Raw genomic sequence first — 25,420 nt, 5'->3', positions numbered from 1 at the left:
TAGTTTTTCACAGTTCCTTCCAAAATATATTTCTTCTTCCTCGATCAAATAATTGTTCCAAATGTCTTTGGTAACCCGACCAGGCAACTCGTAAATTAAGAGTTACAAAAACTGTTGGAAAGTTGCAAACACAACTGTAGAGAACAGTCCACGTTCATTGGGTGCTTCAAGAAATAGCTGTGGACTGCATATCCCTCCCCAACTCTCATCACGATTTACTTGCAAAGGGATTACGTGATATTCCTATCTGTCTTTGCACCCTTGCGCTTTCTATCCATGGCGCCTAGAATTCGAATTTGCCACTTACTTCACGAATGTTCAGTTCCTTAACTACACCTCCTTAACCAAACATCATGCCCGTTATTATTAGGCTGTTTACAAAACAATTCAGTGGCTTTGTTCTGCGAATATATTACAGTCTCCCTGATTAGTTTTATCTCCTTTTTTTTCCCCTGAGGGTGAGCGAGTGAAACTGACTTCAGTTTAGATCAAACGCAGCGAGCAGGCGGGGTGAAGAAAAGACATAGTGTGTGTAAGGGACAAATCCAATACATTAAAAGACCCGGACATACTGGATGCTGCTTTCCCTCTCTCCCGTTTTACCAGAGTAATATAGACATATTTTCTTTTATGGGGAGATGGAAAATTCTTGCAGTGTGCAAGAGAGCTTCTGCGTTCCACATTTCTTGACTTACTAAAGTCATCCCCAATTCGGTTTGGGGAGGAAAGGGGGGGGGGTGAAGTCTAATCTCTTCTCAAGGGTCCTCTTGTCCACACCCATGTTTTATTAGGACTTAACTTCGAAAGGAAATTGGTTCAGATTTCTGTTTCTAAAATAAAATGTGGAGAAACCCATGAAGTAAAACTTTGAAAGTTGGCGTGACAGTGGTTGTTATAAGTCTCTCAGTTTATTAGAACTGGGAGCTAAAATGATCTTTCTTTCTTTCTTTCTTTCTGTCTTTCTAGAGGTGGTCCTTATTTTTGTGTTAAGGTTCTCAACATCTTGTCAATTTCAGATCTTCCTCTTCACCCCCTTTCTACCCTCCCTGTCGTCCCGATTCTTTGCATCCACTTTGTCAAATTCAGATCTTGGAATTTGCTGGTGGGTTTTAATGGCGATCAACCAGCTTCACCCTTTAGGTCACTAAGAGGTCGAGGTTCACTTCTTTAGTCCCCCCCCCCTCCCCAAGTGACCATGCTGGCTTGCTTATTCTCACTTGTTGCTGTTGTTGTTTGTTTGTTTGTTGTTGGGATCTGGTTAAACACTGCCCACTGATGCCGTTTAGAAGGGGACGGCTTCAATCTACCTACTCGGGAGTAAACTCCACCGAATCCGATGTCACTCCTGCGTAAACACAATGCAGAGAATCTGGCCGCAAATGTTGACAGAGAGACATCTGGGTTAGAAGATTCATGTCTTCCTTTTTCTTTAATAACCCCCCCCCCCCGCGCGCCTTTGGGATCTAGGGGTGGAGGGGAGGTGTTCCCGTTTGTTATGTGGGGGTAGTACAGGACGAGGGCGGCGTGGGAAGGGGCGGGGGGGGGAGTAGGTTAAAGAAAAGGAGGCAAGTGAAGGGTTAAGTCCGATTTCTTTTAATTGAATGCCAACTCCAGTGGCCCCAGGCAGAAGGGGACCTGACCCCGCTAGCAGCATCCAGATGTGTGCTGATCTCCCGGGACACCGCTGCACACCCACGCTCGGATTGAAAAAGTTGACAAGACTTGGAGCGGCGGCGGCGGCAGCGGGGTGGAGGAGGGAAGTTGGGCCTGTCCTCAATCTTACACCCCCCCCCCCTACCCTACCCCACCCTACCCTGCCCTAGACAGGCTCAATGGCTGGAAGTGACTCTAGGTCTAGTCACGTTTCGTCCAGTGTCTGCTCCATCTGAACTGGGAAAGGAGCAGGACTGGGGAATTGCAGCTGAATTGATGAGGGCTAATTTTGGAGAGGCGGGGGCAGAGGGGAGGGACGAGGGCGGCTTCGCAAGCTCCTCTCCTGCCGCCGCCGCCGCCGCCGCCGCCTCCACCACCACCCCTAACCCTCCTCTGGAGGAAATCTAGCATCTCACTGGCGAGGCCATCTCTCCTCCGCTGCAGCTGAATCCTAAACAAAGATCATATTTTGGAAGCGGAGGGGAGGTGCGAGGGAATCCCGGGTGTCGATTTGGGGCACACCCCACCTCACCCCCCGGTTGGATTAAAAAAAAAAAAACACGCAGTAAAGGAAGGGGGAGAAAAGCCTGGACGTTGTATAAGGTAACCATCTCCCGGGGGTGAAGGGAGAGATGCTGAAAAAGAACGCGCGGAGGGGGGGGGGGTGTCAGATCCTTTTCGAGTTTCTATTTTCAGCTGGATTTCCTTGGAGGCTGCCCCCCCCCCCCCCGCGCACCTTTCATCGCACAATAGTTGAACAGTTGCATGTTGGCGCGGCGCGGATAGTTGCTTGTGGTTTTTTGTTTGTTTGCTGAGTATATATGTTTGAATGGTTGGGAAGTTTGTGCAGATCTTAATTTATTTTTATTTTTAAGTGAGGGGAGGGGAATCACAACCCCATAAAGAAATAAATCTCTCTTTTTGCTTCGCTCTGCCAGACGAAGAGGTCTACTTAAAGATTCTGTGGGGAATATTCGCGACATCCATCAGTCAGAAATAAACGGACTTTTACCGACTTGGGAACTTCTGAATTAAAGAAAGAAAGAAGGGGGGGGGGGTAGATATTTAGAATCAGTTTGTTGAAGCCGGATGGCGTTTGCTGGTAGGAGGCTGATCTAAACAAAAGCGGGTATTTTCTAGGAATAATAAATCCCATTCGACACAATGGGATTTACTTCCGAGTAGACATGTATAGGACCCGGCTGCAAATCCCACTAGGATTTAAGAAGCCTAAAGGTATCGAACCTGCATCCTAGACAATCACTTTGACTTACTTCCGAGTAAACAGGCAGAGGATTGGGCTGAGTGCCTTTCTGTAACGGTTTATATTGTGTATCTTTTGCCTTTATTCTTCAGCGCATTGCCCATCCTGCGTCTTAGAGCTAAGGCGGGATACACGAGTCATCTTTACATAAGCAAGTCAGGCAAATGGGCATCTATAAGTCTAGTTTATCACTCGCGTCTTGTCCTAAGAACCAGCGATTTGGAGTTCATTTCATAATAACTATCCCACCAAGCACAAGCAGACTGGAATTTCAGGAAGTCCTTTCAAAAAGAAAAAGAAAACATTTTAATGTCTTTACATGGATTGCCTGGCAGTGATGTGAATCCGTTCCAAAGCTATCCCAGGTCAAAAGCTCAATGAACTGGATGAGTCCCTCTTATTTTAAGGGTGCAGTCCTGTGCACATTTTGGAGTAAGACCCATAGAACTCGGGACCACTTACTTCCGAGTAAACATCCTTAGGATCACGTTGCAGTAGCCCTTGACTACTGAAGGATTAATGCATTTCTGATAGTGCGATCCTATACATATCTACTCAAAAGTAAGCCCCATTGACTTCAGTGGGATTTATTTCCAGGTGAACGTGTGTAGAGTGGCCGGTAAAAACAGAACATTTAAATAGTTTTTAAATTGTTTTAGAAGATCCTTGCCCTGCAAAATGTTAAAACACACTAGTACTGATCGCTATATTTTCTAAATAGGTTGTTTTACTTCTGTCTTAAAAAGAAAGGGTAAATTTATATATATAGGTACCATACACTAGTGCAAATGTTGTAAAATATGAAAACACAATACAGATTGCAGCCACACGCACGCACACAGCAGGTGTTATAAGAATTATGGACTGAGTTTTCAAAATCGGTACTACAGAAAACCAGAAAACTCTCTTCTTTTGTAGAAGAAAAGCCAACAAAAATACAAGTGACCTGAAGAAAGCATTTTACACACAGACACACACACGGGTCTATAACTGCCTCGTCCCTTTCCTTAGCTTCGTGGCTCTTTTTCTGCAATAAGTCTTCAAATTCCCAGTTGGGGGGGGCGGGGGGGATAGAAAAAACAAACTTCAAACTGCCCATTAAAATTCTTGTGTGGCTATTGACAATGTGGAGGAGTGGCCTTCTATCCAAACGAGAATCTTTACATAGTTGACCTTTATTTTTTCAAATACGGAAAGCTGGATTGAAATATATCTATGTATGTCTCCCCTTCCCCTCAAAAAAAGCATTCATAATAATGTGTAAAAATGTATGGGAAGAGAAACGGAAATCGCGATACTCAGGCTGGTATCCTACCGTAGATTTATACCAGGGAGTAAGTCCTACTGAATCCTGCGGTGCTTACTTCCGAGTAAAGGTGCCTAGCATCGCGTTATATGGTACCTTTGGCCCGACCATATATGTGTGTGTATCTCGAGATTTGCAAAATCCACGTTGAACAACGGTTGGTTTGATTTGTTTTAAGATGCTACACAGCTGAGAATTAGTAATGCCTGTTTCCTAACTGGCCACCAGTAAGTTTATACGGGAGCAACAAAGCCCAGATCTGGCAACCCCCCAAAACGCGATTTGTCAGTTTCTTATCTCACGGGAGCAAAGATCCTGTTTGCATGCATATATACATATCGTTACATTTTGATCAAGAAGGCAGGACCAGTTGTCGGCAGACAAGAGTTTCCTCCTCAAGTGACTTCACTTCCCAAAATTAGCAAGGAAAAAAAGTTTCATCCGGTTAACTGTCGCTCTTTCGTTTTGCCGCGAGAAGAATCAAAACGTCAGACAGCGAGTGGCGGGCGAGTTTCGCGAGCGAGAGAAGGGTGGGGAGGGAGAAAGGAGCTACACAGCGCTGGACCAGGGGAAAACCGATTCGGGACTCGGAGGGGCTACTTCGGGCGCAAAGCTAAACCGGGTCAATGTGTGGACTATTGGGACGCTCGCCTGGCAAACCTTCTCAATGGACGGGACCCCGATTAAGGTAAGAGGCGGCGATGGCTGTGATGATGGAGCCTGGCGGGGAACAGGAGATGGGTTTAGTGGCAGAGACGCGTAGGACGCCGGGTTTTGCGCGCGCGCGGGGGGGGGGGGGATGTTTGTTGCTGTTGTCTGGGGATGTTGCAATTTTGGACCTCTCAGTAGAGGGTTAACTCAGTTGAAGAGGAGAGGTCTTTCTTCTGCTTCCCGCCCTGTCCTCGATCTCTTTTCTTCTCCTTCTTGACTTGGCTTGCGGTGCCGCCGCTAGAAAGAAACAACAACAACCCTGAAAAGCCCGAATTTCATTTTGCAAAGGGCGCAGTCGGTGCGGCAGAGCGCAACCCTGCGTCTCTCCGGCACATTGCACTCCGCTTCGCCTAGCCTGATGCAGCCTCCCCATCGGCTTTGGAATTTGGATTCGCGGCATCTGTGGGGATCTTTGGGGTTCTCCCGGTGCGTCTCTCCTCCTCCTCCTCCTCTTCCCCCTCCCCGCCCGCTCTGTAGCGGGCAGATCTGGACTGGGGGAAGGGCGAAAGCATGAGACGGAGGAGATTTGGCTCAGAAGAAACTTCTCTGTGGGAGTCCTGAGCTTTTTGCAGAATTTGGGCTTGTGAAACGAACTGTGGTTCAAACGCCCGCATAGTTCTTGTTTGTTTGTTTTGCAATTGTGCTGGGGGGGGGGGCGCGCTGTGGTTTGCAATTTGGGCTCCCGTCTTTCAGGAAATTGTATATATATGAAGAGCTTTTCGTTCGAAGTGCTGTCGGTAGATCAGGATTTCCTGCCTTGAGTTCGCCTGCTAGCAATGCACAGCACAATCCTGTAGACATCTGCTTTGAAGTAAGCCCCGTTGAGTTCAGTGGGACTTACTCCCAGGTAAGTGGGTGTATAGGATTGCAGCTTAAAAGGGGCGACGTGTATTTCTTGCATTCTGTTTTTTTGTGTTTTTTTTCCAGAGAAGGGGAGGGGGCCATCGGATTTTGAGGAGCGTTAAGATACAGGTCCGCTTGGTTTCCCTTGGGACGGGAGAAACCTCACCAACTTACACGGGAGTCCTCTCATTTTGTTGCATCCTCCTGACACGTTCGATTTATAATCGTGACCATTCGATTATCAGGCTCCCGGGAGCCGCCCACGGAAACATGCAAGGTGGTTTCTGAACATGTCCCGCAGCCCCTGGTACTGGGCGCTTTACAGGCTTGGCTTATTTGCGAGGGGGTGTGATTCAGTGAAGAGAGGCTTCCCCGCCCCGCCCCGCCCCGCCCCCGATGGGTTAGGCCGCGCGGTGTGTGCGAGGCGCGCGTGCTGGATCTGGGCCGCGTGCGAAAGTTTGCGAGTCTGGTGCGCTCTCCCTCCCTCCGCTGCATTTGGGTTCTTCTTCGTTCTCTTCGTAAAGTGATGATGACAGACAGTCCCGAGTTGGGCGCCTGCTGCTGTTTCGCTTTGCGGCAGCACTGCAACTATGAAATGGACCAGGCGACGTGAAGCCGGACTGGACGCGGTGGGTGTGTTGGTTTCGGGGCATTGGGAGGAGAGGGGGAAAGCTTCATGGCATGGGCGGGGTGTCAGCAGCTTCCTTTCCTCTCCTTCCCCCACACCCCTTGCCCAACCCGCAAGTGATCTGTGCGGAATCTAAACTTCTGTTGATGGGCCCGAGAGAACTCAGACCGCGGCCAGATTTGACGTTGCTGGTAACAAGTGCAGCGTTCCACCCTGAAGGGAAGGGAGGCAGCGAAGGGTGAGGAAGGCGCGCCGTGAGGAGGAGGGTCTGGCACGCACGTCGCTGCTGAGAAGGCTGCAGCTTATTCTGTCTCCTAACCACCATCTCCTGGACAGCGGCCCAGTTTCCCTATGCTGCCTTTCCTGGTCTCTTACCACCGCCCTCTGTACTCCCAGTTTCCCCTTTGGACTCCTGATTAAAGGGTGGGAAAGGCTGATCCGGTAACAATAGTGGTGCGCGGTAGGTTGGGTGTTACTTAAGTACAGGGCTTCCAGTTCTCTCACTCTCTTCTCCAAAAGGCCTGATCCACCCCTGCAGCAGCATCCCGAGCAGTGATGCAGGCATTCATTCATGACAGTTCCCAAAGCCTCAAGGGGAGTCCAAAGATTCAGGCATATCCATATCAACAAACCAGTTCTTCTACCACTCTGATCTCCATCAGGAGCTGGTCTTTTTGTAAAGCGAAGTGGTCTTAATTACCATTCAGGACCAAGACACCCCAAAATAGTTTGTATTACAAGGAACAAAATATATTGTTGCTGGGGAAATTCATTTACTCTCCAGAATTGCACCTAGGCTCAGAGGTAACGGGGAATTCTGAGTAGGGGGTGGCAGGTGATATCAGCATCCCTGCTAATAAAGAAAAGAAAAAGTGGGCTATATCGCTGTGAGCCCTGGCTCCACTACACCACTGATCCTGAAACTGTACCACTTGAGGTTACAGGTTGAAGATGCCATGTTGTTTCTGAGCCCAATTCAAGGTGCTGGTTTTAACCTATAAAGCCTTACACGGCTTGGGACTGCAATACCTGATGGAGTACCTGACACGAACCTACCCATACACTATGCTCAACATCTAAGGCCCTCCTCCAGCTGCCTACTCCGAGGGAAACTCGGAAGATGGTGACAAGGGAGAGGGCCTTCTCGGTGGTGGTCCCCCAATTGTGGAATCATCTCCCTGATGAAGCTCACCTGGCACAATATTGTTATCTTTTTGGTGCCAGGTTAAGACCTTCCTCTTCTCCCAGGCATTTGGCAGCATATGATAAGTTTTAATCGATCCTGGATCATCTTATGGTTATGGTTGCTTGTTTGAGATTGTTTGTTTGAAGTTGTTTTACATATATGTTCTCTTGTGTATATTGTCTGTTCATGTTTTTTTTTTTTTATGTAAATGGCTTTTAATCTCTGTATACTGTATTTTTAATGTTTTCAGTCTTTGTAAACCACCCAAAGAGCTTTGGCTATTGGGCGGTATAGAAATGTAATAAATAATAATAAAATAATAATAATTTTTAATGCTCCGCCATGTGAAGAAAACCCTCCCAGAAAGTAAAAACAAAAAAACACACATCCGGGAGACAGGTTCTAGTTCAGCCAGTTCCTTGTTGCCCTAGGTATTTTCTTTTTTAATACCTAGGAGATCATCCAAAAATGTGATTCCCCATTTGCAATCTGAAGTGGGAAAGCCCAGTCTGCCCTCTAGATGTGTCAGACTACAACTCCCATCATTGCCCATGTTGGCTTGGAATGATGGGAGGTATAGTCCAATGTATCTGGAGATGAGTAGGTTGGAGAAGGCTTCTATCATCTCACTGACAGACTGGTGTGAACATACCAGGCTCCGAAGAGGGAGTCACTTGTACACAGACTGACGTAATCCTGTTACCATTGATGGTAGGAAATAAGTAGTAAGGCACAGGAATGAACTTGTCTAAGTATCTGCCACTGATGTACTTAAATTCTTTTTTCCCATGAAGCTGAGCTGAAATTTCTCAGAAAACTTTTTCCTGAGAAAATGCCTGAGATTTTTCTTTTTCTCACCCTCATAGAAAAAGGAGCCCATTTTGGAGAATTTTCTTTGAATATTCTCCACCATTTTTTGTTGCAGCCACATTTCCCCACCCCCACCCCCACCCCACCACCACTGCCCTGGAATGACGCTAGGTCCAAGGTTCTGTGGAGGATGCAAAATGGTTGCCAGGCTGCCAACACAGTTGCTGCTGTAGTCACTTACAGCAACAGAAATGAAATAAATCAACTGGGCAGGGAGGGGGAGAGAGGGAGAGAGAAGCTGTGCTTCCCATCCCTGAGAAACTGTTGGAGAATTTCTCTTTCCTATGGAGAAATGTAGAGAAATGGGCCCAATCTACACATAGCAGTTTTACTGTTATCATACTGTAGTGATAGCTATTGGTGCACACAACACCATTGGGCATGAATGAATAGTTATTGCTGTGGTATGATAATGGTATAACTGCTATGTGTAGATTCAGCCTTGGTCTCTCTCTCCTTCCCCCCACCCCCTGCAATTTCTCTGCCTAGGAATAGGGTGGAGAATTTCAAGAGGCCATTTATACCCAGCTCTAACTCGGCTTCAAGTCAGGGCTCACATGGTCAACTTTGGAAGCTTCCCCCCACCCCGTCCCCCCATGCCAGCATATGAAATAGTTATAAAGGAGAGAGTGCTTACTTTGGGGTACATGAACAGCACCACTGAATGCTGGCAAATAGCTCCCATGCATGTTGGATTCAAGGAAGCGGCCTCCCAGTCTCAAGCGATTATCTAGCTCTGCTAACAGGAGCAGAGTGATGGAACGTCCTAGCCATCACAACTTGCAAGAGGAGGGCAATGAATGTCCATCTCTTCACTGCAATCTGTGCATGCACATGCTCACACACAGCAAGAGTGCCATTTTGTAGCTCCTTTTTAGAGTTTAAAAGAGAATAACTTGAGCAAGGGAAGGTTCAGATCATGGTTGGTTTGCCTTTGGGGGTTATAGTCCCAGTTTAACCTGCTGAAAAGCAGCGTGTATTAAAAGCATTTGTCTCCATACATCTCCATAACGAATTTCTAAGGAATAATCACATGTGATCTGAAATATGGGAGAGCATCTAGCCCTGTATGTACTCTCCCACATAGAAATGTGGAGAGGGCAATTAAGAGGAGTCCAAGTCTTACGTTTTGATGTGGCCTAGCCAAAAGTGGATCATTGTGGAGTAGGCACTGGCAGTAGTTTACTGGTAGTGGAACTCCTGTGTGTAAGGGATGACTTACAGTGAATGCCTGAGTCTGGTTGCTGAAGAAAAGTCATTCTCCATGCTGGAGAGAAAGAGAGTTTAGAGGCCTTCACTGTGTGTATCTCTCTAAATGGATGCGGCATTTGAATGCTAGCATTATCTGCCTCTAGAGATAAAAGTAGTATGTATTTAGATCCAAACACACAATGGGCATTTCAGTGTTGCACCATATGAATTGCCAGCCAAACAAGTGGGAGGGGTTTTGACAGCAACCTACAGGTAATGAGAAAATAAGCCCTTGCGTAACATGGGAATACTACTCCCTTAAGCCAGGGGTGGGCAACTCGTGGCCCTCCAGATGTTTTGACCTACAACTCCCATCAGTGATTGGCTATGCTGGTTAGGGCTGATGGGAGTTGTAGGCCAAAACATATAGATGGCGACAAGTTCCCACCCCTGACTTAAGCCATGCTGGTTCACATCTTATGCAGTAACAAACCAATCAACAAACAAACACCTGGGTTTTCCCTTGAGTTAGCTAGTTTTATTGAATAATTTTTAGTGAATAAAAAAAAATTGAATAGTTTTTAGTGAATAATTTCACACAACCAGAAGGAGTCCTGAGTGATTTACAAAGAAAAAATAAAAGCAAAAACAAACAACACCAAATACAATAATGAATCCAGTAAGATAACACAAATTTACAATAGTATCCATCTAAAGAACAACAAAATCCCCCATCCAGGATGGGCATGAACAACAAAAATAACCACCTCGTTGTGTCTCCCCAACAGGGAGCCACAACTAATCCCAGGTCCTTGCATTATATGCCATGTTTGCAACTGTTTAGCTTAGAAAACAGGCAAGTAAGGAGAGACATGATAGAGGTATATAAAATCATGCATGGCGTGGAGAAAGTGGGTAGGGAGACATTTTCCTCCCTCTCTCATAATACTAGAACCTGAGGTCATCCCAGGAAGTTGTCCTGATTCAGGACAGACAAAAGGAAGTACTTCTTCACACAGCACATAGTTTATGGAATTCACTTGTACAAGATGTTAGCCACCAATCTGGATGGCTTTGAAAGGGGATTGCACAAATTCATGGAGCAGAAGGCTATCAATGGTTACTAGTTCTGATGGCTATATGCGACCTCCAGTATCAGAGGTAGTATGCCTACTTTCACGAGTTGCTGGGGAACATGGGTGGGAGGCTGCTGTTGTATTCCCGTCCTGCTTGTGGGTTTCCTGTGAGCAGCTGGTTGGCCACTGTATGAATAGAACGCTGGACTAGATGGAGCCTTGTTCTGAGCCAGCAGGGTTCTTCTATATTCTTAAATGTGTTTATCATGCTTGTGCTACATATGAGGAGGAGTAATGGCTGCTGATGTCATGAAAGCACTGATACTGTTTACGTATTTTCTAGCAGGAAGAGGCATTGTGGGTTGGGGACAGGCTCTTGGGTGAAAGGTTTCAGGTTCCCTGAACAAGGTCTATTCTATTACTTTCTCCAACCTCCTAGGAAAGCAGTTCAGCAGGAGAAGACAGACAAACACAGGCTTGCAGAGGTGTGGGCCATCATGGTATAAGATGCTGTATGAATGCTTGAGCCCAGTCAAGTATCCAGCTCCTGTCAGTGTTAGTCTTGTAACTTATTACTAGGCCCTTCAGGACATGCAGCCGTTATTTGTAAATTATCACGTACACACCCTTATCCAATCCATAGAATGATTTTCATACTTCTTCTTTAGGAAGAATCTAGGACTACAAAATAACATAGATAAATTAGCAAATCCAGCAGGTTCATTTGTCAATAGGTCAAGCCACAGGATGCCAAGGTGAAAAGCCTTCCAAGCAAAATAGAACAGCTTTCGCATTGCCTGATTTAAAAGCATCAGGAGATGGCCAAGAGAATATGAGTTAAACTACCATCCCCTGTAAAAGAGAAGGCTACTATTGATGCACCTGGCAAAGTCCTAACGGTAACCGGCATTTTTGTGCAGCTGGGACTCCTCTTCTGTGCAGATTTGGTTTGCCACAATGTAACGGATGGAGGAGGAACGATCATTTAAAGGACAGGCATAGCCTGAAAGGGAAAGAGCAGCTACCCACATGTCTTCTGCATGTATATTTGTCCAAGTTCAGAGCTTTGCATACCGCAGGTCTGTGCCTATTTCTTGCATCCAAATATATAACCGATATGAATTCTCTGTTTATTGACATGTCATCTAGGACTAGGGATGTCAGAGAAATCTGCAAAGGATTCAAATGAGTTCAGATTTTTATGCATCCAGCCTGTGGATTCCTCACTGAGATGATGTTTTCTGAGTCACTGAAAGCTGCGGATTGTGTGCACGTGTGCGTGCGCGCGTGTTTACTTTTGGTGGGGATTTGCACAAGTGCACATCTGCATAAGTACACATTTGTAAACAGGAATGAAATCCTAAAAAAAATCTGAATCTGTCAATGAGCGGATGATGGAATGAAAGACACCTGACAATTTGTGAAACACAGATGGAACAGATTTAATAAGATCCGTACATCCCTGTCTAGAACGGGAGTGGGCTGGTGTCAGTTTTGTGTGGTCTACTTTTTGAATGTTCGTGGAATCCCCATGATGTGCATATGCATACTCAGGATCTCATAACAGTCAAGGCATAACTAGTTCATGCTAAATGGCCCCATTTGCACTTTTAGGGGCTGCAGCTCAATGGCAGGACACATGATCTGCATACCCGTCCTTGGTATTACCAGTTAAAAGGAGTGGGTAGCAGGTGATGGTAAAGATGACTTTCTCTGCCTGAGACGCTGGAAAGCCAGTCAGAATAGACAATAGTAGGCTAGATGGACAACTGATCTAAGGGTGGAATCCTATGCCTGTTGAAACAGAAAATAAACCCTACAACTCCCAGCTTCCCTCCAGCCAGCCATACTAGTACAGGAGTTTTTTCTATCTAAACACACATAGGATTGTGCCCTAAGTTGTTATAAGACAGCTTCCTTAAGCCCCTTTTGGTGAGATGGAACCCGTTCACCTGGAAGGGTGTGCTAGTGCTTGGTCACTTGTGTGGCACCATATAGATGGGGTCAATGGGGCTGTTCAAACACACTGCTTATTAAATTGTATTGCATTTCAAAATAAAGTTAACAAAATAAAGGCAACAAAAAAGAGAACATAATAATTGGTTTAACTTATTTTTTATTGTAAAATTTCAACAAAAGAAAAGAAAGGAAAATGTGGCTACATAGATTTCAAGGCATACATATGAAATCTCTCTCTCTGTGTGTGGAAATACAGGTTTCTAAGAGCTATACATAAACAACAGAAGCAGACCAAATATCCAAATAACTATCCTTTCACAGGTGGCATCTATATACCACCCCTTCAAATGTTGAAAGCTTTGTAAGGTTTTCAATCCATTGCATTAGAGGAAGTGAGCGTTTTATCCTTCCAGCGTTGTGATATCAGTCTTTTAGCTGTCAGAATGGTACAGAGAATCCATTTGTGCTGACCATGTGTAAACTTCCAGGAAGCAGGTTGATAATTTAGAAGAGCATGTACATCAGTAAATACTAAGGAATGTTCCAATACAAAATTTATACACATAATGACCAACTCCCCCAAAGGGGCAACTACTGGGCATTGCCAAAACATGTGCTTAAAAGAAACATTAGCTGTGCTGCACCTCCAGCATTTAGTCAACTAACTGAACATACATTTGGAACATGCATAATAATAAATCAAGATCAGTAAAGAAACAAAGAAATTCACTAAATATAATTTGTAGTCTATGATCCAATATGTTTATGGATCATCTACAGTAAAACAGCCTAAGTAGGAGCTCAATATCTAATGAAAGAATAAAAATACAATTTATGCAGCATATAAGAGGAGGTTCAAACACACTCCTTGTTGGTTGTTGTTGTCGTTATAAATTTTATTATTTATAAGATTGCTAATATGACCTTTATAATTTTCATCACCATTGCCACCACCCTGGCTTCAGATCTGAGCCTCTGCACTTATGACTTATTTCTGTCGTCATGCTCTGGAGTTCTGTTGCGGTGAGGCAACAGCCATCTGAGGGATGCTGCCTGAACAGGGTTGTAACAGTTCCTGGGAGGGGTTGCAGACGAATGGAAATCAGTGGCAATGAGAAAAATGGGGGGTCAGGGGCTATATAGTTCTATGGTGGAGCCCCTGCACTGCCTGCCGAAGGTCCCAGGTTCAGTCCTTGGTATCTCCAGTTGAAAGGGCCAGGTAGCAGCGGATGGAAAAGATCACTTTCTGCTAGAAATCCCAACTCCTTTGGATCCATTGCTTGAGATCCTGGGCAGTTGCTACCAATCAGAGCAGGCAATGGACAAATAATCTGATTTGGTATGAAGCAGCTTAGTGTGTTGCTCCTAGTCCTTCTTGAACTTCTCTCTTTACGGGAAACATAGATTCTTCCAGATACTCAGCATGAATATGAGCACACCAGTCCCAGGGATAGTTCAGCGCTTCTTGGTGAGAAAATGAAGGGAGAATATTTGATTTTAAGTGTAAATATGCACACATGCATGAACACAGACAGTACTTTCTGATGGAATCAGACCAAAGTCCATTTAGTTCAGCATTCCTTTCAAGAATCACAGAACCCTGCAGGTGCTGCATGGTCCACTAGAACTTGGCCAGTGCTCCAGTTGCTACAAAATGAACCAGGGGAGGCCTAATGCTGTCTGTGATGAGCGATTCAACCAAAAAGATCAAAGATGCTTATTTTACCTTCTGGTATAATCTCTTTTAAGAGTTAAAAAAAAAAAGAAGAATGAAGGAGGATCACAGTAACCGCAGAAATCTGAGTTCCCAGAGGTTCTTTTAAAAATAAAATGAGTGCTGAGAGGACTTCGAACATGTGATGGCAGCATGTTCCAAAGCTTCTGACACCAAGTTTGGAAAGGTGAAATTTATTTTTACCCACCCCAACATCAAAATCACTATTTCTAATCTCAGTGGCAGTTTTTTCCTGAACCATCTTTCTGTAGCCAGCACAGCTAGAATAAATATAGAAAGCCAAACATATGCTTATTTCAGGTGGCAGATTTTAGTTTTTCACAGTCCAGAAATGGGGTTACCCTGATACAGATTTGTTGTTGTTCCTTCAGTTCATGGACATTGTCTTGCAGCTCATTTGAGTCAATGGGATTTGCTTTCAGGTCTGCAATGCACTCAAGAAGCTCCTCCACATCTGTAGGGCATCACCTTATGCTGGAAATGAGTGGGAGAAGCACACATGCATGGGAGATTCATGCACATTGTGCAACACACCTGGACAACTGAACTGATGGATGAGTTTATGTCAATGTCTCAACACAGCAGGGAGTGTTGCTTACTGCTTGTTAACAGTAGGAATCTGCTCTTGGCTGTTGAACATGGCCCACAAAGTCTTCAACTGAAATCGTACTGCTCTTGGAGAAACAGGTTTTAAAAATCCATTTGGTCATGTTAAATACCTCGGTTCAAGCTGTTTCTTTGCATATGTTTTTGGTCAAGAACAGTGTCCATGATATTGCAGTTTTCACATGGAGTTAATCTACTGTGCATTAAAAGCATCACTTCCACACATTCATTTAAGGGATGCCTATGATTCTCAGACTGTGTGCAATCCCTGAAGTCTGAATTTTGAAAGACTGTGTACACCTCTGTCCTGTTGTTCTGGAACAAAGTAATTTTTAAATAAGTGTGTTTAGGATTCCAATAGTTACCCCCAAATCCCTAGATGAAATCCTATGCACACTTACTTGGGATGAGCACCCCTTCAGCTCGGTTGTGGCTTGCTTCCAAACAGCTTTGGGTTGCATGGCTGCAGTATTATGCACATTTACTAGAGAACTCAGACATATTTGTGAGTAGATATGCTTTTGGATTGTGCTGCAACTATCTGATCCTCAAAGTACCTCACAGGTACCATTGCTGTTGAAAGGGAAGGTGCTTACACTGAGGCAGCAGCTTGGTAACTACTGCCTGTCAGCAGTGCTAGCCCTACCATTAGGCGTGATGAGGCAACCACCTCAGGCAGCAGATGCTGTAGGGGGCAGCAGTCAGGGATTGGAGGACAGAGCTATGGGTGCCACACAGCCTCCCCTGCACCCCCTAAGCTACCTTACTGTCTTCAGGTGTGATGGAAGAGACTGTTCCATGGCCAGTGTTGAAGACTCAGCTATTGCTCTGGTTGGTTTCTGTATGTGGAATGGGAGATGTGGGACTTGATCCTTTGCCTCGGGCAGCAAAATGTCTTGGGCCAGCCCTGCCTGTCAGACAGACTCTAATGAAGTTTACTTACCAGCAAATCTCATTGATTTTAATGGGACTTGCTTCCAAGTAAGTGTGAAACCTTTTGCACTGCTGTGTGGCCATAGGATCCTAAAGGATTCCAGTCACCAGGTGTTTTGTTTTTCAAAAAGGAAAATGTTTCTGGGCCTCATGAAGAGATTATCTTGAAAATCATGATGAAATTATGTTCCAAAGTACCTGAACCCAAACATGGAAATATTAGATTTGGTGTGTGTGTGTGCTGGATTCCCTCCACCCCCCAAGGTCATGATTTCTCATTTCACTGCTTTATTTATTGGAGCAGTTGACCAAAGGTGTCTCACCTGTGCAGTTAATTATTCCAAGGTAAGAATATCCTAGAATATGTACTGAGGTGACCGCCAGTTGGTTGCTTGGCATCCACAGCGCACATTAACTCGCATCTTGCTATTTGTACATCATCAAACTATGCAAATTATTGACAGCACTTCAGCTCATGAGGTCTACTCTTTTTTTGCCATGAAATTTTATTTGATTTCAAAATAAGGTTAACAAAATAAAGGCAACAAAAAGAAGATGAAGAATGTACATAACATTAAATCAAAATCACTAAAATCGTGAGGTCTTCTGAGTGTGACTTTGCTGTGCTGAGCAACATATGAACCCTGCCTTGGGAGTTAACAAAGAAGCATCGAGTTAAGTGTTAGAAATCTGTAAGCATTCAACATTTATACTCTACAGACAAAACAAGTCTGGCTTGATCTCTCTCTTCTACCCATCCCATTTTTTTCCATGTCAACAGCCAAACAAAATACATGTCTGAGAAACTAGGATATGATGATCCTGACCTATAATGCAGAAACACAATTTGAATCTGCACCACTGGTTGGCAACTAGATTTGCTGGCAGGCCACTTTGAGAGGGATGTCAGAAGTTGTAGGCCAAGCCCTAATTCATATGTGGTTTTTCAGGGAGTACCATTCATGCAGGATGGTTGAGGAGTAACATTAAAAAAACCGTGTTTAATCCCTTTGCATTTATAATGCAAACCTCCCTTCAAAGTAGTGGATTTCATTTTTTTTTAGTAAATATTTAGGTTTAATGCTTTGCTTTTATAACCCCCTCGATTCCAAGGGGATGGCAATGCTCTTGTATCCATTTTAAGAACAAAAATGGAATCCATATTGGATGCACTTGCCTTAGCGTTAGAGGGCAAAGAGGAAGCAAGAAGGTGGTTTGCCAGCTGATAAAGAGGACAGATGGCTGAAAACTGTGTTGCCAAACTCTCTTCCCTGAAGGAGTCCTTTGACATGATAAGGAACCACACATATTATTCTATTCATTCATCTGTCTGTCTGTCTGTCTATCTATCTGCTAGTCAGCACTACCCTTTTGCAGGATACTCCATTCCATTTCCCCACATCCTGGTCCACAGCATCCAACAGACACTCAGTGTTCTGTGGCCACTGAGCAGGGCCAGCATCGAAGGCCGACAGGGCTGGGCACCTGTCGACAGCCCACACCCCATCAAGGGCCCACTAATGTGAGCCCCCCGGAGTTTCTCCTCCTCTTCCCCATTGCAAGGTGCTTGTTCATCGGCTCCTCATTCTGGCCCAGACAACAGCTGCATGAAGGAGGAACAGTAGATACCAGTGCCTGCATGCTCATTGACTCTCTGCCTGGCAAGCAAGTAGTAGTGCGGAGGAGGAACAGGTGACAATGCTGGTGAGCAGGTAGACTCACTAAGAGGAGCCCATGGTAGGTGTCCTGCCCAAGTGCCCTCTGAATCAGGAGCCAGCACTGCCACCAACATGACGAGTCCTCATCGGGCTGTTTTGGGTTCCCACCCACCCCATTTAGGCTTTTCCTCCCCCCAGATGCTTTTTTGTACTTCTGCAAACCCTGATATTGCTGATACCTCCCTCTTGTGTATGGATGGTGCCATGTTGGCTACATGAGGATGGGAAATCACAGAATGAGTTTGATATTAGCATATAAGACAGTTCGAGCAGCCTCCTGTGTCTGGGTACTCTGCACTCAGAGGAGACTTTCACTTTCTTAATCCATAGAATCGTAGGGCTGGAAGGGGCCTACAAGACCATTGGGTCCAACCCCCTGCTCAATGCAGGAAGCCTGATTCCCAGGCGGTCTCCCACCCAAGTACGAACCAGGGCTGACCCTGCTTAGCTTCCGAGATCAGGCACGATCCAGCCCTTTGCTGACTTTCTTGCAACACACAAGCAATTCAGTTCCAGTGGAGAGAACCTGGCAAACAGAATGGGAATTACAGCTTTACATACCAAGGGAACCAGAATACAAAGGCAGTTGATGTCTTTCCTAACCTGATAGTGGTAAAATTATAAAATTGCAAATACCTGCTGGAGGATGTATTCTAATACCTGTAAGCTGTCTTATCCTATCATGGTTGGAACATTTTAGTCTCTGCCTATATCCCCTCTGCCATCACTAGTTTTGGAAGGCATCATAAATCACATTTTATTTGCAAAGGAAAAGTTGAAATGCAGTCAAGAAATGGTCAATTGCTTTTCATGGTTTCATAGATTCTCCTGGGCTGTTTCTGGACTTTCCCATACCTCTTTAAAAAGCCTTTCAGAAAATTGGTTAAATGTGCAAAGCTGGGGCAGGGGGAGTGGAGAATGGTTGGCATATGTAATTCTTGGATCTACCTCACTGATGTATTATAAGACTTGGGGGAGCCACAGAAATCAGCCTCATAGAAAATAGTGAAGATGTTCTATATGACCAAATGATGGGACCAGACATCGAAAATGCTCCAGATTTGGATCTTCCATCAGAGTCAGCACCATAGTGTTACTAGTAATTGCAAAGGGACGGTAGAAAGAAAGGAGGAGCTGAGTCACCAGCTCCTTCTGGATTACTGGGGGCAGGTGTGGGGTCACCACCTGCTGGACCTTTAGTTGTAATGGCCTTTTTTAAAAAAAACCAAGTGTACCTGTCTTGAGTGATAGTGTAGCTTAGCCTTCACCAACCTGGGTCCTTCCAGATGTTTGGCCTATAACTCCCATGAGCCTCAACCAGTACGGCCAATGGTTAGGGATGATGGGATTTATAGGGAGGGGGCCAAGTTGGAGAACGGTATAGGGGCATTTATGGGCAGGCGGAACTTGAGTAGAAAGGCTTTTACATTGCTGGCAGTGAATGTTGCGTAGACATTGTGAGCCCTGTCTTTTGGGTCAGGAATGGAAGCAATGTACACTCCCAAATAGAGATTTCCTATTGGTGTCTCCCTTGGTACACCAAAGTTTAAGAACAACTATATGACATCTTAGGGTTCTGAATTCTGTTTATCAAGCACTGAAGATTCTAGTGCCAGTCCATCCGGTTATAGTATGAATGTGCTTCTTTGGATCCAAAGCAGAAACGGAGGTGACATTCTATTTATTGACATCTTCAAATTTATTAATTCCCCAGAATTGGCCATGGGAAGAGTTACCACCATTGGAAATGTGTCTTTGTGGAATATGGACACTTCTTAAAATAATCAAATTAACATTATATTCATTTTTCTTAAAAAAAAATAGTGTCCTGAATATTGGAAGTTCTTGGTTAAAGTTGTTATATGAACTTTAGAGGAATGTTGGCTTTATCCAACAACCAATTAAGGCCTTTTTGATTGATTATTCAATCAAGGATGAAGCATGTTCCTGGTGGTTCCACATGGATCCATGGCCCAGTTGGAGCCCACCAGGAAAAGAGCCTTCAGTGTGGTGGCCCCCTTCCTGTGGAACTCCCTGCCTTTGGAGATCAGGCAGGTGCCAACGTTGTGTTCCTTCTGGTGCCTCCTGAAGACATTGTTATTTCAAGAGGCCTTCCTTGAGTGACCAGCCATGGTTTATTAAATTTGGCCTTATTGGAACTTGTTTTATTCTTTTATCTTAGCTGTTCACTACTCCAAAATCTTTTGATGTGGAGCGGTATATAAATATTGTAAATTAATTAAATAAATAAATTATTACTATGTATTCATGCTTCAGTGTACATTTTGAATGTACACTGGGGTCCGGTTTATATGTGTGCTGATTCTCCTCTCCTTTTTTCTTTTCCAGTTTAAGCTATGGTAAAGCTCAGTAAGTTAAGTAAATAGGAAAAATATGGGAAGTTTTCTGCTGAGCTGGAGATTGTACCTGTGCTTTTAAAATGGGGGTGTTGAACCTCAGACCTGTAGGCCAAATCTGGCCTCCCTGGGTTCCCAATCCTGTTCTCCAGAGGGCCCTAGCACCCGACCACTGATCATTTCTCAGGTTCCCAGGTTTTGCACGGTTTTGTTCCCATTCTAAAAGGTTGACATGCCTCTCCTAAGTCTGAGTTACTGGAAGTAACTAAGTCAGCTTTAAGCTAAACTATGCTGGCATTTTTGGTATGTTGGCCCCACCCACTCTTGCCTTCAGCCCTGTCGACCACTGGAATGTTTCTCTGAAATTGTCTTTGGCCCTCAGGCTGAAAGAGGTTCCATATTCCTGTTTTAAAATGTCAGAGCAGCAAAAGCTGATGTCTCTCTCTTTGCCCATCCTTTCCACCCTCCACCTGCAGTCGGGCACAATGTTAGGCAGGAGGGGAAAGTGAGAAAAGGGACTTATTGAGCAGTAGGGTGGGCAGCGTGACTGCCTCTTGATGCTTTGGACTTTTGAAAGACGCGGGCTCAAGATCTGCAACCTTACATTTGGAAAAGTGAATTGGGAGGAAATCCCAGGAATCTATAAATGTTAACACTGTAACTCCACCCCACCCACCCACCCACCCCATTTAAGAAACAAGCTATATGAGGACCTGCTGAAGCTTAGCTAATGAGATGCAAGGGAGCCTCCTTGCACCAAACAACATAGCAGATGGGTCAGCAGAATAAGGAGGGTGCAGAGATACAAGAGCCTATGGCAAGTTCAGGAGAAAAAAGGAGTCCCTCCATTTGTCACCAGTATAGTCAATGAATCAGCACACGCAAAGTCACTTGCGGAGCCATCCATTGCCTGTAAGAACAATTCAGACATAGGCCAAGGAAACAGGTGACAACTTGCAACTTCACCTGCTGATTGATCAGGACACCCTTGGTCGGCTACTTTGATGAAGCTAGATGAGCCTCCTCTCTAAATTGCCTATGCCTCCTTCCGTCTCCCTAGGCTGATTCATGCATTTGATCAGCCAAGGATTCTGCCTGGTAGACAAGAGGCTCATGTGTTTAAGGTCATCTGTGTACCTCTGTATTCTATTTGGAGATAGGTTCAATTCACACAATCTTTCCCTCTCAAAAAAGAAGGGAATGTTGCACTCACTGATTCTCCTCCCCATCATCAGGTTTTCACCTGTTCTCCCACACACACCCGCCTTCAACTCTGAGGTCAGAAATGTGCCCAGTGGTAAGGGAAGGGCAGATTGGCCTGGGTGGGAGGTGTGCCCAATGAAGAGCAGCTAGGGGAAGGGCTAAGCGCACCCTTCGGCCCCTCTAGGTCTCTCCCCTCTCACCTACATGAGGGTTATAAGTCAAACACAGGTTTGGGAACCTGTGTTTGCTGGAGTAGCATGGAGTTCTGCCTTTAACTTGCTCAATAAATGTGCTTTGGACAGTAGTACGTGTCTGTGTGTTCAAAACTGTAGCTTTGCGGCTCTTTTGTACAACTTTAAATTCTTCCAACTGCTTCTGGCTACAACTTCTTCCAAGCTTGATTGACTTATAACTGCATCCGAAGCCACCTTGCCTCAGTTCTTTTTATCAGGCCAAGAGAGACTTCCTGTGCTCCACGGCCTGGCTTCCTGATGCATTTCCTTTTTCCCTTTTAACAGAACAAAGGAAGCTATAACTCCTCAGCTGCTCCTGTTCCAACTCTCCCGGGGAACTTCACATAATGTTTGCATTGAACGTTAGCTCCTTTTCTTTTTCTTTTGTGAAACAGGAATTGTCTGAGTACTGGCCAGCATGTTTTTCATTTCTAGTATTGTTTTGAACAGTTCTTTTAAAGAGAAAGGAAGAGAAGCAGCCGAAGACATGGCTTCACTTCTGAGACATGCATAAACTCTAGAATGGTGAGCGCCACCATAAAACTCAACCTGTGAGTCTGAGTGGGCTACTTGGGACCTGATATTGGGCATAAGGGGTAAAAGAATTTTGAGGGTGTCCTGATGCCAGCCTGGAGAATTATGCCTGTAACTTTTAGGTGGATTGAACTCACCCATCCAGCCAGCATCTCTCCCTTTAGAAAATTAAACAGGAAAATTAAAGCAGGAGAACATGTGTGATAAGCTTCTGTTTGTGCATGGTCAGGACTCAGGAGCCTTGGCCACCTGCAAATATGGTGGCCACTTGCACATTGTCAAAATCCATGTGATTTTGGTGATGCATTTTGCATCACCAAAAAAGAGGACACAGGTTCACATGGATTTTGCATACGCTAATTTAGAAGTATAGGTACAAATGTAGAAATGATAATAAAAACAGGGATGCGATGCATTTACCCAGCGTGAGGAAGACTGTGACCAGGTAAGCTGTGTTCCTGCTCAGTCTGCTGTCCAGATGCTAACTGTTGATGGGCAACTCCCAGGCCTCTACTCACCTTTCTTAGAGTACTTTATCCTTAAACTGGATATGTCTGGACAGTCCTCCAAACAGAGGAGACCTTCAAACAGAGGTGCATCCTCTGTAAAGGAGGAGATATGGCCACCCTAGGTGTCTGAAGCATATTTGCCACATGCCTCCTCCAAACTACAAAGATACATGGTGAACCAATAGGAACGCATCTCACACACTAATTTGAATGTCCCTATTTAAAAGGAACAGTCCTTATTTCTTGGTTCTGTCTCAGGCAAATGCCTATCTGGATTTTGCCCCTATTTTTTTGCCTTTGTGGGATGCCTTGTTGAAACGCTGTTAGCTGCTGGAGATGTCATCATTCTTTAGGTTTGCCTTCCTTCCCAGGATCCCTAGAAGTGAAATCTTTGGATAGGTAGGTGGATGCAAAGATTTTTTTATTTTATTTTTTTAGGGATGAATGAACTGAAGAGTTACATAGTCATTCCATTCAGGGATATCACCAGTACATATGGTAGAGTGGAGGAAATGGCTAACCGAGGAGGCAACACCTGGGCAAAACTGGGTTCTCAGGGGGCAAGGGTAAATTGCAGGTGAAGGAATCAGAAAATGTTCTTGTCAACTAATGCTGTATGTGCGGCTGTTGGAGAAGTATATCCATGCCAGGGGGTGGGGTGTGGGGGCTCTGCTTACCCTTCATGGACTTGGTGAATGCAAGGTGAGGTCTCATCAGACCAGCCCTTCAGATGAAGATCCTGCTTTGTCTTGTCACTTGAGTAGTGCTAGCCTGCTCCATGTGGATAGGTTCCCATGGAATTTGCAGGAAACTTGAATGAAGAGAAGCTAAGCCAGTGGTGATGAATTTGACTCTCTTACTTCATTTATTAGTGAGAACTAGTGTGGTGCAGTGACCAGAGTGTGCAGTTTTGGCTGTAAGGAAACACAGCATGGGCAAGTGATTATCTTTCTGCCCCCAAAGGCCTTCCTCTCTTCTGTGAATTCCCCTTCCCTTCCCTTCTTGGAATAAGCTATTGTTAGTGCTACATATATGTATCAGTCTTAACGCTAACCATGGTTAGAAGTCAGAACCAGGTTTGCGATAATCACAGATAGTATTATGATCAGTGCATGGTCAGTATTTATGATTGGTGCACAAATATATATAGATTGCATTTTTATTAGAGCAGTGCACAAGGTCCTCTCCCATCTTATCCTCATGACAGCCCTGTGAGGTAGGTTAGATTGAGAGAGAGATTTAGAATGACTGACCCAAGCTCATCCAGTGAACCTTATGGCTGAGAGTGTACAGACAATAACTTTTCCATGGACTCATCAAAATCTTAAACTGATGAAAATATAATTGGGGACAGAAAATAGGCAGCCAGCCCAGCCACGTGCCTCAGGGTCATGTGAAATGACCCCAGATTAGAACTAATTAGCCTTTCTTTTTATCTGTCTCCATATTTTCCTTTTACACAAATGATGTTTGAAGATTGTCTTGTCTTTTGTATGCATCTTCTCTGAATGCCAATGGGACACCTGGGTTAGCACCTGCCAAAACACGATGCAAATAGGCTCTGGAAATCTGGGCTTGATCAGCGCTGCCATAATGAAGACTAATAGACATAATAATGTCCTTGAATAGCTTTCCCTTCAAATGGGCCATGCTTGGATATTGATTCAATTGCATTAATTAATGTATCAGAAAGAAAAGGGTAGCATTGCCCACCCCCTGAGGGAAAAAAGAAAATAAAAGAAAGACTTCTCAGTGGGTTTTTTTTCTGGTCACTGTTTGGTTTTTCTTTTCTAATAAACAGATAAGGGGGATCTTTTATTACCTCTGCAAATGCTGTGCTTGGGGACCTCTGACGTATTCCACAGATAGGGGGAATGCAAAATTCTGTTGCTAAAAGCTTAAATTGCAGAGAAATGATTACTGCTCATTCATAGCAGTAGCAGGCTCACTAATGGCTTGGAGATCATATGATTGGGATTTTTTTTTTTCAGATTGCTACTCCCACCCCACAGATTGCTACTTTAATACCAGCATTTATGGGAGGTTGTGTGGCGTCCTGTGACTCAAAAGGGCCACTAGAATGACCTTTGCACTGAGAATGGAGAAATGACTATCGATAATAAAGATGAGACTGTGAGCTAATACCTGGACCATAGATGTTATGGTGCTTTATAAATATGTCTTCATTGCTTCATTATGGTATCTTAACTTGCTCCTGTGGATAAGGTCAGTGGAGGCTGGTGGCTCCGATATCAGTGGGGCAGTGAATCCGCTCTGGGTTTCAGTCAGAACTCTAAAGGAGCTATCCAAGGTGTGAAGCACCTTGGCTAGCTTCTTTAGTGTTCTGACTGACTCTGATTGAAACCCGGTGCGGATTTACCACCCACTAACATAGAAGCCACCAGCCTCCACTAGATAAAGTCCATACATAAGGTCTCAAGATCTATCTTTTCATATTGCCAAAATATTACTTATCACACCCCTGATGCTGTTTTCTTTCAGTTTTCTTCTATCTAGAAATCTGGAATTCTTGTTCACTCCAGTGGAAGCCCACCCCCAACCTGCTTCTGTATTGAAGATCCAGTAAAAGTTTTTCCTGGAATGTACCACTTTAGACTGCAAATCAGGGATCACATGTTTGAATGCACTCTAATGTGTGTGCCCGGGGGGAGGGGGGGGAGTGTCTGCACATAGAAAAAATGTATGCCAGGCAGAAGTCAAGACTGAATGCTTCCCCCAACTTGCTAACTTTCCATATGCAGGGGTGTTGTTGTTGTTGTTGTTGTTATTATTGTGTTAGATGGCTGGGATTCTGGTATTCACAATCTGAAGTGGTACAGTCCAGAAAATTTTGCCACTTGATCTTGCTGCAGATATTAAACAACCCAGTTGAAACTTCAGACAT

At 44.7% G+C, this 25,420-nt stretch overlaps 1 protein-coding gene across 9 annotated transcripts in view; it reads left to right on the top strand.

The window, feature by feature from the left end:
- Positions 1-25,420, top strand: part of FLI1 (Fli-1 proto-oncogene, ETS transcription factor) — a 198,089-nt gene that overhangs the window by 51,441 nt on the left and 121,228 nt on the right. The window contains exon 1 of one of the 9 annotated variants that reach the window (XM_084803700.1): positions 1,817-2,256. The exons of 4 other annotated variants lie outside the window; for them this stretch is intronic. Coding sequence is in view for 2 of the 5 variants with exons in the window: in XM_084803697.1 (XP_084659823.1) it covers positions 4,891-4,911 (21 nt within the window). In the remaining 3 variants the exon portion in view is untranslated. 4 more of the 9 variants (XM_084803697.1, XM_084803702.1, XM_084803698.1 and 1 more) reach the window with 4 other exon arrangements.

The sequence above is a fragment of the Heloderma suspectum genome, chromosome 6 (assembly GCF_057233095.1).
Source record: "Heloderma suspectum isolate Gila_16-S chromosome 6, 16-S_ref, whole genome shotgun sequence".
NCBI lineage: Eukaryota > Metazoa > Chordata > Lepidosauria > Squamata > Helodermatidae > Heloderma > Heloderma suspectum.
The sequence above is the reverse complement of the archived record's forward strand: the minus strand, read 5'-3'. Positions and strand labels throughout refer to the sequence as shown.